At 42.6% G+C, this 17,223-nt stretch overlaps 1 protein-coding gene across 3 annotated transcripts in view; it reads left to right on the top strand.

Annotated features, from left to right (window-relative positions):
* Positions 1-10,382: 10,382 nt before the first annotated feature.
* CCSER2 (coiled-coil serine rich protein 2) overlaps positions 10,383-17,223 on the top strand; it is a 124,525-nt gene continuing 117,684 nt past the window's right edge. For all 3 annotated transcript variants that reach the window (XM_082269402.1, XM_082269404.1, XM_082269403.1), the window contains exon 1: positions 10,383-11,753. In XM_082269402.1, coding sequence (XP_082125528.1) covers positions 10,418-11,753 — 1,336 coding nt within the window. In that variant the 5' untranslated portion in view covers positions 10,383-10,417. The remainder of the gene's footprint in view (positions 11,754-17,223) is intronic.

A 17,223-nucleotide genomic window follows, 5' to 3' on the forward strand; every position in this document is an offset into this window, starting at 1 on the left:
TAGTGACATTGTTGTGGGTCTTATCAGCAAGTGTTCTATCGGGGTTATGTTACATGGTCAGTTTAGCTGCAGATAATGCTTGATTGAGTTATTTAACTGACCATTGAAATTGTTTGAACAAAGCTTAAATAAGGCAGAAATAATTGGGACTTTTGTGTGAAAAAGTGCTCAGTGTTGCCTGTTGGCTTGTGACCATTGTATCAGAATAATCATTTGAGCTTTTGAATCCCTTTTTTAAATGTGATTCTTTGTATGCTGAGAACAGACCAGGTTTGGATGAATCTCCTTAAACGTCCACTTCAGTCTATTTTAACCAGCAGTGAAATACAACATTGGAAATATGCAAAGCTGATTTTGTGGCCAGTAGAGCAGATATCAAATAACTCAGCGAATGTTCCTGCTATCTTATTAAAATTTACAGGGGGAGTAGTGTGCTTCTCGTGTTACTAAATTACCTGTTTAGATACTTGGCAATGTGGAAGATCCACACCATCCGTTGTACTGGAAGAAATAATGTGTGAAATGTAATGTCCTATTTTTTTTTATTTTTCATTTGGATATATATATATATATATATATATATATATATATATATATATATATATATATATATATATATATATATATATATATATATTATCCCAGGAGTTAAATTGCCTTGATGCTATATTCTGATTAAAAAGTGTTTTCCTGATCTGGTCAGTTGTAGCAGAGGGGTGTTGGTTAACCACTTGAGCCCCGGAAGATTTTACCCCCTTCCTGACCAGGGCCTATTTTGCGATTCGGCACCTCGTGACATTAACGGACAATTGCGCGGTTGTGCGACGCTGTACCTAAACGAATTTGACGTCTCTTTTTTCCCACAAACAGAGCTTTCTTTTGGTGGTATTTGATCACCTGTGCGATAATTTTTGATCATGCGCTATAAACAAAAAAAGTGTCAATTTTGCAAAAATAACAATATTTTTCACATTTTTTTTTTATATGAAATTCCCCCCCCAAAAAAAGGTAAAAATCAAAATTTTTTTAACATTTTCGGACAATTTGTTTTATGCTACATATGTTTGGTAAAAAGCGTATTTTGATTGGTTTGCGCAAAAGTTGTCGCGCTTACTAACAAAGGGAAAGATTTCTGTCATTTTTGCATTTTTGTTGTTTTTTTTTTTTTTTTTAACGCGTAATGGCGGCGATCTGCGATTTTTTTTTTTTTTTTGCGGTAATGCGACATTGCGGCAGACAGATAGGACCCTTGACTGACATTTTTGACACTTTTTGGATTACCAGTGACATTTCTACAGTAATCAGTGCTATACATATGCACTGTAACTGTAAAATTACACTGGCAGTGAAGGGGTTAACTTTTTTTTGAGAGGGAGGGGCTGTGTGTGTCCCTAGGGGCGTGATTCTAACTGTGATTTGCTGTGGCTTGAGGTGTAGGAACAGTGATCAACGGTCCTACATAGTAGAACCGTATGATCACCATTCCTACACAGGGGAGAATGACAGGCGGCTTGTTTACATCAGCCGCCTGCCTTTCTCCCTCTCCACCGACGATCTCCACCGTCACGCGCGATGGGGGGGGGGGGGGGTCCGGGAGCGCGCCTCCGGCGGCGCTCGCTCCTGAGACCCTCACAGGCTAGCGACGTAGACCTACGTCGCTCTGCCTGTGAGGGGCTGACTGCCGCAGTAAATATACTGTGAGCAGTCGGCAAGTGGTTAATGGATTTACCAGGTGCACTAGATGGGCAACAATGAGACAACATCCAAAACAGTAATGGTTTTACAGGTGGATGCCACTAAATGTTTTCCCTACTCATCTTTTCTGATTTTTTTTTTTTTTAAGCGTTTTGCATTTGGCTAGGGTCAGTGTCACTATTGCTAGCATGAGGCGATACCTGGACCCTATAGGAGCAGGGATGTGCAATTTTTATTTTTTTTATTTTTAATTTGGATGGATATATAATATATATTTGAGTTAGCCCTTGTTAAACAAGACTTTGATTAGGAAAAAAAATGTATATGTGTGTTGTCTACACTACATTGACTTGCTAGTGTTAGGCTCCTGACACACCTGAGCGTAGTGCAGGGACATCTGCTGCACCACATTTTTTTTAAAGCTTTTTATAATTTCTTTTTGAAGCAGCACCATTCATTTAAATAGGCAAAAAAGGCTCAAAAGAAGCTCATGTGGCAAATCTTGGTGTCAAATGCATGATGTTATTAGCCTAGGCCAGTGATGGCGAACCTTGCCACCCCAGATGTTTTGAAACTCCATTTCCCATGATGCTAATGCACTCTGCAGTGTAGTTGAGCATCATGGAAAATATAGTTCCAAAACATCTGGGGTGGCAAGGTTCGCCATCACTGGCCTAGGCTAATGACCAGACAAAGAGGAATTGGGCTGTATAAGGTATTTACTGGCAGAAAAAAAAAATGTTTTACTATCTAAAGTAAAACAAAAAGGGCAGAAGATTTAATTGATGGAAAAAAAAAATGACTGAAGGTCCGCTTTAAGCTCCCACTGTGCGTAACCAGATCATTAACCTTAATTTGGATACAGTGTCGCATAACCGGATAATTGTCAAACTATCACATCATTGAAATATGGACTGGTAATGAATGAGTATTTACAGGCCGGTACTCAAATGGCTAAATCAAACCTGACAGATGATTGTTCACTCATTTAAAACAGTGTTTTAAGCTAAGCTGTTTTAAATAAATGTTAAAGCTGTTTAAATCCCTTTTTAACGTGATAGGCAATAAATGATCAAAGTGGTGACCATCTTGTAAAGTTGTTTGAAAAATAAAATCATTCACAGCTTTGATGAACAGGTAGTTCAGGTTTTTTAAATTTGATGAACAGTAGCTAAATTTTACAGTATAAGAACATATTGACATAGTATGAATACATTTGAAAATGATAGTGTGACATTTCGCATTCTGAAGATATGTACTTACACTTTCATGCAGTTGTTTAATGGACCTCCACGGGCCAACATCATCTTTAAAGATCACATGCTGGTTTTTATGCATCTGAGCAGTTGCATGTTGAACAAGCATGCTGACCTTACAGTGAAAGTATAGCACATGTAAAAGTTTAGGTATGTCGCTGGTCTGTTTTTTTAATTAGACAAATAGTGAGGGGTTATAAACCTACAGGTAACATGGCTATACAGGTTAAAGATCTCTCTCATTCAACCCAGCGGGCTGAACAAGAGAAAACCATAAAATCCCCTTTCACGAAACACTGCATGGATGGAGGAAGCTTCCCCTGCTGTCTGTCTATTGTATTTTTGACCACCAGCACCTGCAGCTGTTATAATGCCCAATCCAGGGCCATCTTTTTAACGTTGGGCAAAAGGGACAGCTGCCCCGGGCCCATTCATTGTTGTGAGGTCCAAAGCAGCTGCCCCTTGTGCCCGCAAACAGTTAAGTGGATTTGGATATCACTCAGGAGATGAGGGCGGAATTGAATGTTGGGGGCTCTGGTGATTGGTTGGTGGTTATGTATGCAGCCTGTGCGGTGACTGGCCAGCTTGGTAAGGTAAACCTTGCCTGAGGAGATGCCTGTTGGTCCCTGTAACACCATGTCTGACAAGCCGCAGGCCATCGGCCTGCTGGAGAACTGTGGCAGGGTGTGCCTGGTGTGTACCTCGCATACCTCACATCCTTTGGACACTCTCAAGGTGAGACCGCAGGGGGGGGGCAAAACAGGGGTCTGTGGAGGGAGTGGGTCGTGTGTAATGGTGGGGATAGATAGGGGGAGTGGGTCCTGTGTAATGACTGGGATAGTATAGAGAAGGGGGTCCTGTGTAATGACTGGGATAGTATAGAGAAGGGGGTCCTGTGTAATGACTGGGATAGTATAGAGAAGGGGGTCCTGTGTAATGATGGGGGTAGATTGGGGGAGTGGGTCCTGTGTAATGATGGGGGTAGTATGGGGGAGGGGTCCTGTGTAATGATGGGGGTAGTATGGGGGAGGAGTCCTGTGTAATGATGGGGATAGTATGGGGGAGGGGTCCTGTGTAATGATGGGGGTAGTATGGAAAGAGGGTCCTGTGTAATGATGGGGGTAGTATGGGGGAGGGTATCCTGTGTATTGATGGGGATAGTATAGAGAAGGGGGTCCTGTGTAATGATGGGGATAGTATAAAGAAGGAGGTCCTGTGTAATGATGGGGGTAGTATGGAAAGAGGGTCCTGTGTAATGATGGGGGTAGTATGGGGGAGGGTATCCTGTGTAATGATGGGGATAGTATAGAGAAGGGGGTCCTGTGTAATGATGTGGGTAGTATGGGGGAGGGGGTCCTGTGTAATGATGGGGGTAGTATGGGGGAGGGGGTCCTGTGTAATGATGGGGATAGTATAGAGAAGGGGGTCCTGTGTAATGATGGGGGTAGTATGGGGGAGGGGGTCCTGTGTAATGATGGGGATAGTATAGAGAAGGGGGTCCTGTGTAATGATGGGGGTAGTATGGGGGAGGGGGTCCTGTGTAATGATGGGGGTAGTATGGGGGAGGGGGTCCTGTGTAATGATGGGGGTAGTCTGGGGAGGAGGTCCTGCGCAATGATGGGGGTAGTATGGGGAAGGGGGGTCATATGCAACACTTTAAAAGACTTTACAGGTTTCCAGGAAGGTCTGGAGATAGAATTACTCTCGCTATAATGCTCGCTGTATGGTGTCTGCACTGTTCATATTTGCATGCGCGTCCTACGTATACTTTCACCTTTATTTTATTTTTTATATATAATTTTATTGCTCTCACAAGGGATTAACAACATCCCTTGTGATATCATAGTTAGTGAAAAGTTCCTTTTACCTTAGGCTGGCCATACATGATACAATTTTCTTACAATTTTCTGTACAATTTTCTTGAAATTTACCTTCAACTATGTAATACAAAGGCCTGCCTAATTGGATACAAGGGAAAATGTTGTTTAACTTTGACCTCATATTATGTGGTTTGTGGTAAATCTAACAGAAAATTGTACAACAAAAGTTGAACATGTATGGCCCGCAAGCAGAAGTATAGCCAAAGCTATTTTGGCTGTACTTCTCCTCCTATGGATTGCAGGTGTGCAGTTCATTCTGCACTCATGTGATCTGTTTTCAGCTGGAGACTGACAGTTCCTAGCTCTCTGCTCACAGAATGCTGAGAACTGAGCAATCAGCAGTCATTGTTCGCTCCGTTCTCAGTGAAGAGCCAGCGGGGGATAGGTGCTGCATCCACCTGCGGGAATATACATTTTTTTTTTTTTTTTTTTTTTTAACATTTGATAAAACTGAAATTGGTTTCACAAACCTGTAACAGCTTGTTTACATCCGAGCGACCCAGAAGCAACTAGGATTTTGTCACTTTCAGTTTCTTAGACCATAGAGATGATGGGGAAGTTCCAGTCTTCGGTTATCTCCATGGTAAGCCAGTGGAAGCGCCAGTGTTTTATCAGAATGCTGCTACCCATCAGATTGTGCAACCGAAGTGACGTTCGGACCGAAAAACGCATACTGCGCATGCGTTCCACACACTTCATGATCACAAGGGTAGCAGTAATGTGATAGAACACCCATGCGGACATCTTACTACACCCAGCTACGTTTTGAATTTATTAGTAATTTTAGCAATAAAGTGAGCGTATATAAATAAATATTGTATATTGACATCTGTAATTCTGTTTTGATGTTACATTTTTAAAGAAGCTGGACGTCAGCAGTAGGAAGGTGGCGGAGCCCATGTTGGTACACCCCGCATAGCTCATCGCCAACACTTTTTGCTTTCAAAATGTAACATCCAAACAGCATTACAGATATCCATGTACTATATTTATTTATATCTTCTCACTTTATTGCTAAAATTACTCTAAAAAGGAAGACGTAGCTGGGTGTAGTAAGATGTCTGCATAGATCTTCTATTAGGTTACCGCTACCCATCATAGCGCATGCGCAGTAAGTGTTTTTGGTCCGAGCGTCACTTCCGTTGTAAAATGTGATGGGTAGCGGCATTCGATAGAACACTGGCTTCAGTCCCGGGCTCTTCTGTCTCGCCTATTTAGCCACTAGGATTGCTTTTACATTGCTGGCAGAAAAAAATAAATCCCTTTACCCATCTGCTCCTGGCACATGTTTCAGCGGCTACTCTGCTTGGGGAGGTGTCCTTCACATATGGTGGACATGCCCTATGCTCTCCTGGTTCTGGACAAAAGTCCTTCAACTTTTACAATCGTTATTAACCTGCCCCTGCTCAAGAGATCTGTGGCATGTCCTGTTACTCCTGAAACCTCCATGCCTCACCAAATATCAGTTCATACTGGCTACCTATCTACTAACAAACAATAGCAAAAGCTTGTAAACAGTTCATACCCTTTATAAAAGTTTGCCGCCACCTAGACTTTTTTTTTTCATTAATGAGAAGCTTTCCTGTATCCACTTGGATACACATGGAAACTTTCCTATAATATGGACCTCATGGATCCAATATGCCCATCCTTTTATATCCTCTTCTCTCTCCCCCATCCTTTTCTTCTCTTACTTTCATAGGCTCTTCCATAGGGACGATTTTTTTCTCATGCATGTTTTTGTATAGTGAATTTTATACATTGACATCTCATCCACTAGCACCTGTTTCCCCGGTAAAGGCGCATGGATTTCTTCAGTTTTCTACAATGTTTCTCTGTTGCAATATAATTATTGCACTTTCTGACATATGAAATATTTTGTCATTTGCTACAACTTTTCAATTTGATGTTCGACTGCTTTTGACTTGCAGGTCATCGATCTTCTGCTTTTATCTTTATACTTGACAGCGGTCACAAGATGTATTCTTTAAAACCTTTCAATTATAATGTATTAAAAGTGAAAAAAAGATACCAAGGTCATGGCTGCAGCTATGTCCCCGGCATAACCACTTCAACCCAAGAATGTATGGGCAGGAAGTGGTTTGGCTTTAGATATGCTTTGACATTTTTATTGTGATTTTATGTGTGTATAATGGTACGTGTGCATGGTAAATAGTTATAACTGTAAAGGGGTGCATAATACCAAATGCCTTGAAAACCACTATTGCACAAAACTGCTAAATGTCTGGATTCATGGAAATATGCTTGTTTGGTATCGAGAGGTAGATTTTATGATGTGCTGTATGGACACCTTAAAGTATAACTAAAGGCAAAACTTTTTTTTTTTTTTTAAGTGATCACATTCTCTCTGTTCTCAGCTGCATATGAGCTGGGGAGAGAAGTAACAGTACACTGAGCTTCCTAGTGAAAGGCTGTAAAGGGGGTGGGGGGGGGGCGTAAGTCTGGTCATTGGAGGAGAGCAGGCTGATTTCACAGCACAGCTAGAGAACTGGCCATGCTGTGCTCTCCTACTTTAGTGTGGTCAGATTTTTGATAGTATAGCAGAGGGATTACCAAGAACACCAGGCATTTCACACAAGTGAAGCAATGAAAAGCGAACAGGATTAGGGATGCACCGAAATGAAAATTCTGAACCGAAAATGTAGGATGCCCTTGGCCGAAAACCGAAACCGAAAATTACTTTTCCCCCAAATGATTTTAACCACTTTAGCTCCGCTCACATTGCTGCTACTGCAGCAATGTGGCTCGTTATCGTCCAGCGACGTAGACCTACTTCGCTGGACTCCGCGCCCCGCTGTGTTCAGTTACAGCAGGAGTCGGGCCAGGGGAGGAGCATTGGCGATCGCCACCGCTCTTCCCCGATCGTCGGGGAATCCTAGTTTGGAGATCCGCCCGCTTGTGTAAACAGAGCGGGCGGATCTCCTAAGTGACAGGGAGTGACAGATCAGAGTGTTCAGCATAGCTGAACATCCGATCTGTCCCTGACTCACACAGTCACCTCCCCCCCCCACACGTTAGTAAGTACCAGGCATACATTAACCCCTTCCTCTCCAATAAAGTTAACCCCTTCCTCTCCAATAAAGTTAACCCCTTCCCTGCCAGTGTCATTTTTACAGTAACAGTGCATATATATAGCACTGATTACTTCAGTAATGTCACTGGTATCCCCAAAAGTGTCAAAAATGTCAGTTAGGGGTCCGATCTGTCCGCCGCAATGTCGCAGTCCCGCAAAAAATCGCAGATCGCTGCCATTACGCGTTAAAAAAAAACACCAAAAATGACAGAAATCTTTCCCTTAGTTAGTAAACACAATAACTTTTGCGCAAACCAATTAAAATACGCTTATTGTGTTTTTTTTTTTTTTTACCAAACATAGGTAGCAGAAAACAAATTGGCCAAAAATTTTAAAAAATTTAGATTTTTACATTTTTATGGGGGGGAATTTCATATAAAAAAAATGTTAAAAATATTGTTGTTTTTTCAAAATAAACGCTATTTTTTTGTTTATAGCGCAAAAAGTAAAAATCGCACAGGTGATCAAATACCACCAAAAGAAAGCTTTGTTTGTGGGGAAAAAAGGACGTAAATTTCGTTTAGGTGCGTCACACGACCGCGCAATTGTCAGTTAGTCGCACAGCGCCAAATCGCAAAAAGTGGCCTGGGCGTAAGACAGCAAAATCCTCCGGTGGTAAAGTGGTTAAAATAGATAGAACAGGGGCATACGCCAAAAACAGGCAGCGACGTACACCTGTAGCTGCCACCCTGTCGCAGTATATGTACTGTGACGGGTTGGCAATAGGTTAATTTAATTATCAATGGTATTTGTATTATGCAGCATGAGGGGATTAATGTATTGCCACTGCTGGTCACTAATGCATTAGTGACCGACCAGTGGCAGTTAATTAACCCCTTTGTGCTGCATTAGTGCAACCAGTATCACTGTTAATTAACACTGGTTGCACTGATACTGGTTGCACTAATGCAGCACAAAGGGTTTAATTAACCCTCCTCTTATGTTAGCTTTCTGTTACTATCCATGATGTTAACGGGTTGGTTTTGACCCGTGTCTTAAATCAGCCATAAAATACCCTCTGAACAATTATTTATCATCCAATTTGTTTCTTACCTCTTGGTTACCTTGTTAGGCTTCTTTATCCTTGAAAAGATTGGTTTTAATATTTTTGGTGTGACCCCTTAGACCTTTCTTTTGATAGCATACCTCTCATTTTCAAATTTAAAAAATGGTAAAATAAAGTCAGCAACTCTGAAATGTATTTGTCCTATGTTTCTTCACTTTATTTAGAGAAGCAGACAAGCAGGCAAAGGGATAGGCCCATCCCTAACTACAGCTCACAGGGTTGAGAGGTGATTGGCTGTCAGTGTTACTAAGCAGAGAGAGTGTTTATGATTTCAGTTTTGGCACTAATTAGTGTCCTATATTATAACTGGGTCAGAATTGACCCTAACACCATAAACGTCTTAATTTCACCATAGTATTTTATAATTTAGTGAAAAGGATTATTTTTCTATTACATTGTTTAAATAGAGGTTCCTGACAAAGTAAAAAAATCTTGATGCAATAAACAAATTTGTGATACTTATAGACATTCAAAACCTGAAAACTGGTCGGTTCTGACCCTAACCTAAGAGGAGGGTTAACTGCCACTGGTCGGTCACTAATGCATCAGTGGCAATACATTAACCCCTCATGCTGCATAATACTAATACCATTGGTAAGCTCGCCTCAGCTCCCCCCCCACTGCCTCAGCTCCCCCCCCCACTGCCTCAGCGTTTCCCCCCCCCTGCCTCAGCATCCCTCCTCATCCCAAGGATGCAATCTCCTTACTCTCACTCAGCTCCTCCTGTGTTATTCCTTTCAAAAGACCCGCCTCTGGCCGGCGGCCCGCCTCCCGGTGATGTCACTACTACTACGATGTGCATGAATGAACTAACACACCGGGCGGGCGGGTGAGCGGCCGCTAATAGCTATAAATATGTGAGCCCTTCACTTCCCTGTCATAGGAGATACCCGCCTGATAGGGAAGAGAAGCGCTCACTTAGAAGCGCTCAATAGTTACAGCTATTAGCGGCCGCTCGTCCGCCCGGTGTGTTAGTTCATTCATGCACATCGTAGTAGTAGTGACATCACCAGGAGGCGGGCCACCGGCCAGAGGCAGGTCTTTTGAAACCTGCGCTGCACCCACAGCAGCCATCTTTAATATCGGCATCTTTAACCCATTTTCGGCCGAAATGGAATAAGCCCATTTTCGACCGAAAAATTTGGTTGCCGAAATTTCGGTGCACCACTAAACAGTATACATTTTCATACAAGTACATTTGTACAGCAGGCACATATCAGGAATATGAAACGTTGGGTTAACAGTACTCTTCCATGCACAGTTGTTATGGCTTTGTTTGTCTTTTCCCCTATTTGTCTGCTGCAATGAGTCTGTGTTGGATATATAGGTACAGTATTTTTGGCACTAACAGTGTTTTTTTTTTTTTTTATTTTATTTTTTTTTACAGATCTGAATTAATTCAAAATACCAATGCACTTACCCTCCCATGGAAGACAAGTTCCAGCTGAGAGCCTCTGTAGGTTCTAAATTACCGAAATTTGGTACATCCAAGCCTGTAGGAAGCTTACTGCAACGGGCACCAAATGGCACATGTAATGGGATATCCACTAAGGGAAACTTTAGTGTTGAAAAGCACATTGAACATGACAGGACACCTGCATTTACTTTAAACTGGAGCAAGGCAAGATATCCACAAAATGACCAAATTTCAAGAGCACCACCTAATCTTGCCATTGAAAAAACCTCATTCCAGGTAATGGTGCAGAATGATGCACCCAGACTAGGTGTCCCAAAACCTGGGAAGCAAAGCAACATGTTGGTGTCACATAAAGAAGACTTGAGTGAGAATTTACTGTCTAGTTCAACTAAATTTACAAAAGGTACCCAGTTTGGTAGGACTTCCTACCTTGGGTTGAGTGGACATAAACCACTGGCTAATGGAGTTTACACAGCTAAGCCTCCCACTGGCTTATATAGACCAAGAGCCAATTCTGCTACAAGTAGAAACTTCACCAATCACGTCTTTCCTGACAACAAGCCATTCACCCATGTTAGGAGATCACAGAGCTTTTCCCACTCTATTCAGAATTCCAAGTTTCCAACTGCAGGATTGACCAGGTCTTATTCTCTTCACAGAGACACAGATATGGTGAAAATGCATCAATCACAGCATTTACTTACACGATCAGATCCTAAATCCAGGACTGCAAAGCCGTACGGTCTGTCAAATGGTAATGAGCCCCAAATAAAGTCTATGTTTACAAGGACATATCCTACAGGTATAACATCTAACCTAAAGAAACCCGTTTTTACAAATGGTCCTGTGGCTTCAGCTCCTTTAGGTTACAAATTAACCCGTCCATCTTTACAAAAAGTAAGCAGAGCAACATACACCAGGGAGATCATTCCTGATGGAACAAAAGAATCTTCTGTCACTCCAGTAAACAACAAAATGGAATTCTTGTCAAATGGGACGTGTCAAGCAACAGACCAACACCATAAAGGGGTAGACAAGGACTTGGACATCGACATTCTATCTTCTTGCAATAATCTAGAACAGCAAGACTTCAGAGATAGTTATTTCAGTGAAGATGTGGATGAACTTTCTATTTCCTCTTTGTCATCGTCTGACAAGAATGATTTCAGTGAGGATTTTAGTGATGATTTTCTAGACTTGGAGGATGCGAATAAAACCATTATTGTGGAAAAACCAGAGAAGATATTGCCTAATGAGCCATCACAACATTTGTTGGCTGAACAGCGGGATGAAAAACAAATTATTAGCAATAACATGGAGGAGTGGCTTGATATGAATATGTCTGGTAAATTTACTTATCATTTTCAGTAATTGTACATTAGCCTTAAAGTACAGCCAAACCATTTTTTTTTTTTTTTTTTTAGTTTTCAATTTAGGATAACCTAAACCCTATCTATGTCAAGGTCCTCAAACTGCGGCCCGCTGGCCAGATGTGACCCTTTGCTTGTCTTCATCCGGCCCTCGGGGCACTATTCCACCCCACTGACGCCCATGACGGGGGGGCCTATTCCACCCCACTGACGCCCATGACGGGGGGGCCTATTCCACCCCACTGACGCCCATGACGGGGTCACTATTCCTCCCACTGACGCCCATGACGGGGTCACTATTCCTCCCACTGACGCCCATGACGGGGTCACTATTCCTCCCACTGACGCCCATGACGGGGTCACTATTCCTCCCACTGACGCCCATGACGGGGTCACTATTCCTCCCACTGACGCCCATGACGGGGTGACTATTCCTCCCACTGACGCCCATGACGGGGGTCACTATTCCTCCCACTGACGCCCATGACGGGGTCAGCACCAGCAGTATCCAAATATAGTCCCAAGTCTTTGCTAAAAGCTGAAGTCTACAGCTGTCCCTGATTACACTATGCACAAGGGAGTGCACTTGATCTGTGCAAGACAAGAGAAAAACAGGGAAAAGCACACCTTGCGCAGTTAAAGTTGGATGTTCAACCAAAAACAAACTCTAAATCTACTGACAGCCACATTCTAAGGCTAATCTATCAAACTCGCTATGCATATCTTATCTGCAGCCGATCTGGTCTGGTCTCCAGTGGCCTATGCTGTGTGGAAGAGACAGCTGGCTGGGAATGCCAGGGAAGTAACGTTACCCATAACGTTACCCCATAGACTTACTGTGGGGCTTCCATTGCCGGCTGCCTGTCCTGCACATTCCTACACAGAGAAGCCACCACTCACAGCTCAGCATGGGACTAGACCGAAGCGGCTGCAGAAAAGGTATGCATAGCAATTTTTGCTTTACAGGGTTGGATAGATTAATCTTAGAATGTTATACAATGGAAAATACATTGGTCATGGGACTTTAGATGAGGCAACACACAAAAAATAAGCATATTAATACTTTTATTACATGGTAGAAAAAACAGATTGAATGGTACAATCAAATGACAGACATCAAATTATTATATATAATAAGCTAATCCACAATCAATAAATAGGTATAAAAATATAGTTACACATTAATCGCAATATAGGCATTAATATTATCGCATAATAAAATAATTTTTTTTATTTTTTCCTTCAGTTTTTTTTTTTTTCTCTTTTGTTCTTTTTGAGCTGATCTATATATTTCTTGCATCTACTCCTGATGAGTGGACTCCATGAAACGTGTAGAATGTTAGGATGACAAGCGATTATTATGCGACAATATGCCTATACTGCAATGAATATGAAATTATATTTTTATACCTATTTATTGATTGTGGATTAGCTCATTATATATATATATATATATATAATAATTTGATTGTACCATTCAATTAGTTTTTTCTACCATGTAATAAAAGTATTAATATGCTTATCTTTTGTGCGTTGCCTCATCTAAAGCCCATGTATTTTCCATTTTATTATATTTAGGGATGGAGGAATCTCGCTTTTAATGCATCAAATAATTTTCTCTTTTTTGTCTAGTCTTAGAATGTGACTGTCAGTAGATATAGAGTTCGCTTTTGGCTGAACTTCTTTACATTTTAATGATTAAAGTATAAAAATCAACTATAGTTGCTCTCACGTAGACTACAAACTCCTTGAATGCAGCCCCATCTTGTTGAAGTTGTGGAACCGCTCACATTGTGGTCAGTGATGTCCAGTGGTGGTTACACAGCATAAAGGTTGAATCTCTCCCTAGAGACCAACAGGCTGAAGGAAAGCAATCTATTCAACTTGACACCTTCCCTCAACCTGTCAAATTGCAGGGAGAGATTCAAACTTTATGCTGAGTAACTTTTGGACATCATTGGCCACAATGTTAGCGGTTCTACAACTTTAGCAAGCTGGGGCCACATTCCAGGAGCTTGTAGTCTATGAAATTTGTGAGTGCAGCCATGGTTGATTTTATACTTTTGATCATTAAGGTTCTGTTTTTGTTTCATCAGTTTAGTCACTTTTTTCAAAATATGGATTCAGCTTTTACATCAGCTTTTTTGACATCCACTACCAATGCAAAAATGTACTATTTGTCCATTTATATCTATTTTTCATCCATTCCGGAACAAAAATAGGGCTTTGATCAGTTTCAATAAACTGATGTTGAGAGATGCAGGTGTAAACAGATGTAAAAGGGGATTATCATCAGTTTACATCTGTTTTTCTATGCATTGTCCATTTTTTCTTCCGTCAACGGATGGATGAAAAAAGGAAAAACGGAACACCCGTGTGAAAGTTTACCTGCCCAAGATGTGCTTACCTGGCTTTCTTTTGGTTTGTCTTTTGCTCAAACCCCTGCAGGGACATCTCAGCTGTGCATATTTCTCTTTAATTGTTATCTTTTTGCCCAGTGATCCACATAGTAAATGTCAGTATAATAAAGTGGTTGTAAACCCTTAGATATACCCAGTGAAGTGACACGTCTCAGGTGATAGACATAGCGGAAACAAATCCTTCTACATAAGTTGTATCTTTATCTGCTTCTCTTTACATCTGTTCAAAGTCTAGAATTAATAAAGCTGGTCTGAGCTGTCAGAGAAAAGGGGGTGGAGAGCTGAAGTTACACTTTACAGATTCAATGAGGAGACCCCTGATGGCTGACTGGAGGGAAGAGACACACCCCCTTTCATGGCAGCGGTACTGGTCACCATGGAATAACATTGTATTAAGAGATTTAGTTTTTAGCAAAATTAGGACCAGTATTGTAAAGTCCTGCTTTATATTTACTGTAAACATACGGTTTGTGGTGCAGGAGTGTTGTAGACCAGTGTCTTTTTTTTATCCCACTGATTGGTTTACCTGGCATGCACTAAGTATTGTTTTGTCAGTTAAAGTCTACATCAGGCAGTGAGTTAATACAGATGAAATGAATATATGGGAGCTGTTTAACCTGCCAAAGGATTTGTATTTCTGTCCATCAATTACAGATAGTTACATGGTTCTTCCAGGCAAGCACAGCCAGCCTAGAGACCAGCACTATACAGCTAGGTCTGATCTCCCCATGCTCATCAACAGTGAAGGAGAAGTGGCAGACTGACCCATAGTTTACACCTGCGTGGGTTTGCGGGCTGCGTTTGCGTGGGCTCGGCAGCCCAATCATTTGAATGGGATGCCGTGCCTGCGTTTCTCGCAAAAAAAAGGTCCTTTTTATAAAATGCGGCCTCAATGAAGATACACAATGCAATTTTCCTGCGGTTCCTACACCCGCAAAAGCGATGGGGGTTGAGATGCGTGAGGGTGCCATTTGTGAGTGATTGCGGGTGCGGGAACAGCAGCGATACCCTCAACAGTTTGGTCAAGTGTGAACCTAGCCTGACTCTGCCCTTTTCTGCTATCAGCATGTTTATTGTTACTACATGAACACTGCAACTGATTGGCTCATGTTGTTGCCTTTCCCTCCCACATTCTAAGAGCTGCTATAGTTTTGGGATATACCGATTCAAATTCTGTTCTATACTTGTGATGCTTTTCAAGGTACAGCTAATGATTTTTTAATGAACACATAACTACACAAGTTTTTTTCCTATCTGCCTGGATCCAGTTCAGTTTTCTATTTACTGAAAGCTCCTCTGTTTGGGTGTTGTCTGCAAACAACTGCATATAACTGTAATTGTTTTCTGGCTGACTTAATGCTCCGAAAGAACTCATTACGACATTCAGTAATCATTGATCACTTTCATGTGTTTCAAAATAGTACTTTCTCTATCGTCCATTGATAGACACAGCCTCATCTTTATGAGCTGTATGGGTTATGCTGCCACCTGCAGGAGTAGTCTAGGCAGTACATTAGTACAAAGTTTTTATATATATATATATATATATATATAAAATATATACGCCCACGGGGCTGTCCCTCCAGACATAACCCTCACACACACAGCCCAGCGCTTTAGTTTGTTTCTGCCTAGAGAAAGAGTAGGACCTAGGTTTCCTGCTGGAACTCCGGTCCCAGTTTTTTTTATTCTTTTTCAGAATATTTTATTTTATTTCTCTTTACTCACTTGCTAGCTAGTGTTCAGGGAAGAATTTCCTGGTGATCTACAAGCAACGATGCTGGCTGGGGCTTAGCACTGGATAATCTAGATCCTTATGGTCCCCTTAGTCTGGCCTACGAGCGTGAGCAGGTTATAGTCCCACACGAGGCCTTGCCATGATGGTGCCCCTTTTCCGGATGGGGATGAGCCTGCAAGCGGATGCCTCGCTGGGACACGACGCCCTGAGTCGCATCGTACCTCTCGGCTGGCAGCAACCCCACTTCGGGTGGGAGGCAGTCTGCCTTGAGTGGAGCCCACCCGTTCCATGGTATGGAGAGTAAATGTGCCACCCCTGCCCCTGTTGGCCTTGGGGGGATGTGGGCCCTCTCCTGGGGATAGTGAAATTTATGCCTCCTAAAAGACCCCCCTGGCCTGCCCGGTCTGTGTGTGCACCCCTCCCCCTTCCCAGTTCCCGTGGGGGGGGGGCGCTATGTGTCTTGGGTGACTGGTGCCCTGGGGGGGGGGGTTGGGGGTGGTATGTTACTTTTGGAATTGCTGGTTCCTGTTGTGGATCCTTAAGGCCTTCATAGTGTCGGTCCCTGGCTGCATGGCAAGCCGTGGGCGCCACCATCTTAAGTGTGGGCAATGTAGAATTTTCACCATTGACTTGCATGAGGCAGCCATTTTCCCTGAGCTTCCTATTCACTTCTATGGGCATCCATATTTGTGTAGCGTGACCTTACATTCAGACGAGATCACTTCCTGTGCTCTTTACTGCTGCTGGCCAAGGTCATTTCCTGTCTATTTCTCAAAGCTGTTGGGAACGTTTATGAAGTCTTTTCTCTGAGGTGGTACAGTACTAGGGTCCTTGCGGACATATCCCTGCATACTCTGCCTTTAGTGTAGTTTAAAGGGGGACTCCGCAGAACGCGGCGATTGGTGGTGGGAACCACGATCGCTGCTTTTAAAGCGACTGCTGTTTTTTCTATCTTGCAAAATGGAGGCCCAGACTGTGAACTCACCCTCAGACCCACTCTGTGCGACTCCCAGACAGTCCGGGTCGCAGACGCTGGCCGGTGGCTGCGATTTCAGCAGCTCTGGAAAGCCTGGCGACAAAAGTTGATTTAGTCATGAAAAAGGTTGATAGCCGGAAACGGCCGCTTCCTTCTCCATCTTTGGGGGTGTCCCCTGATTCAGAGGCTGATGAGGTAGCCCAGGATGCTCCCCTAACAGAGGGGCTGCTGTCCTCGCAGTCGGATGGTGAAGGGGACCTGTTCTCTTCGGCTGCAGCGCGGGGACACGCTTTAGTGGAAGCTCTGATTAT

The sequence above is a fragment of the Pelophylax lessonae genome, assembly GCF_965119305.1.
Source record: "Pelophylax lessonae genome assembly, chromosome: 9".
Classification (NCBI taxonomy): domain Eukaryota; kingdom Metazoa; phylum Chordata; class Amphibia; order Anura; family Ranidae; genus Pelophylax; species Pelophylax lessonae.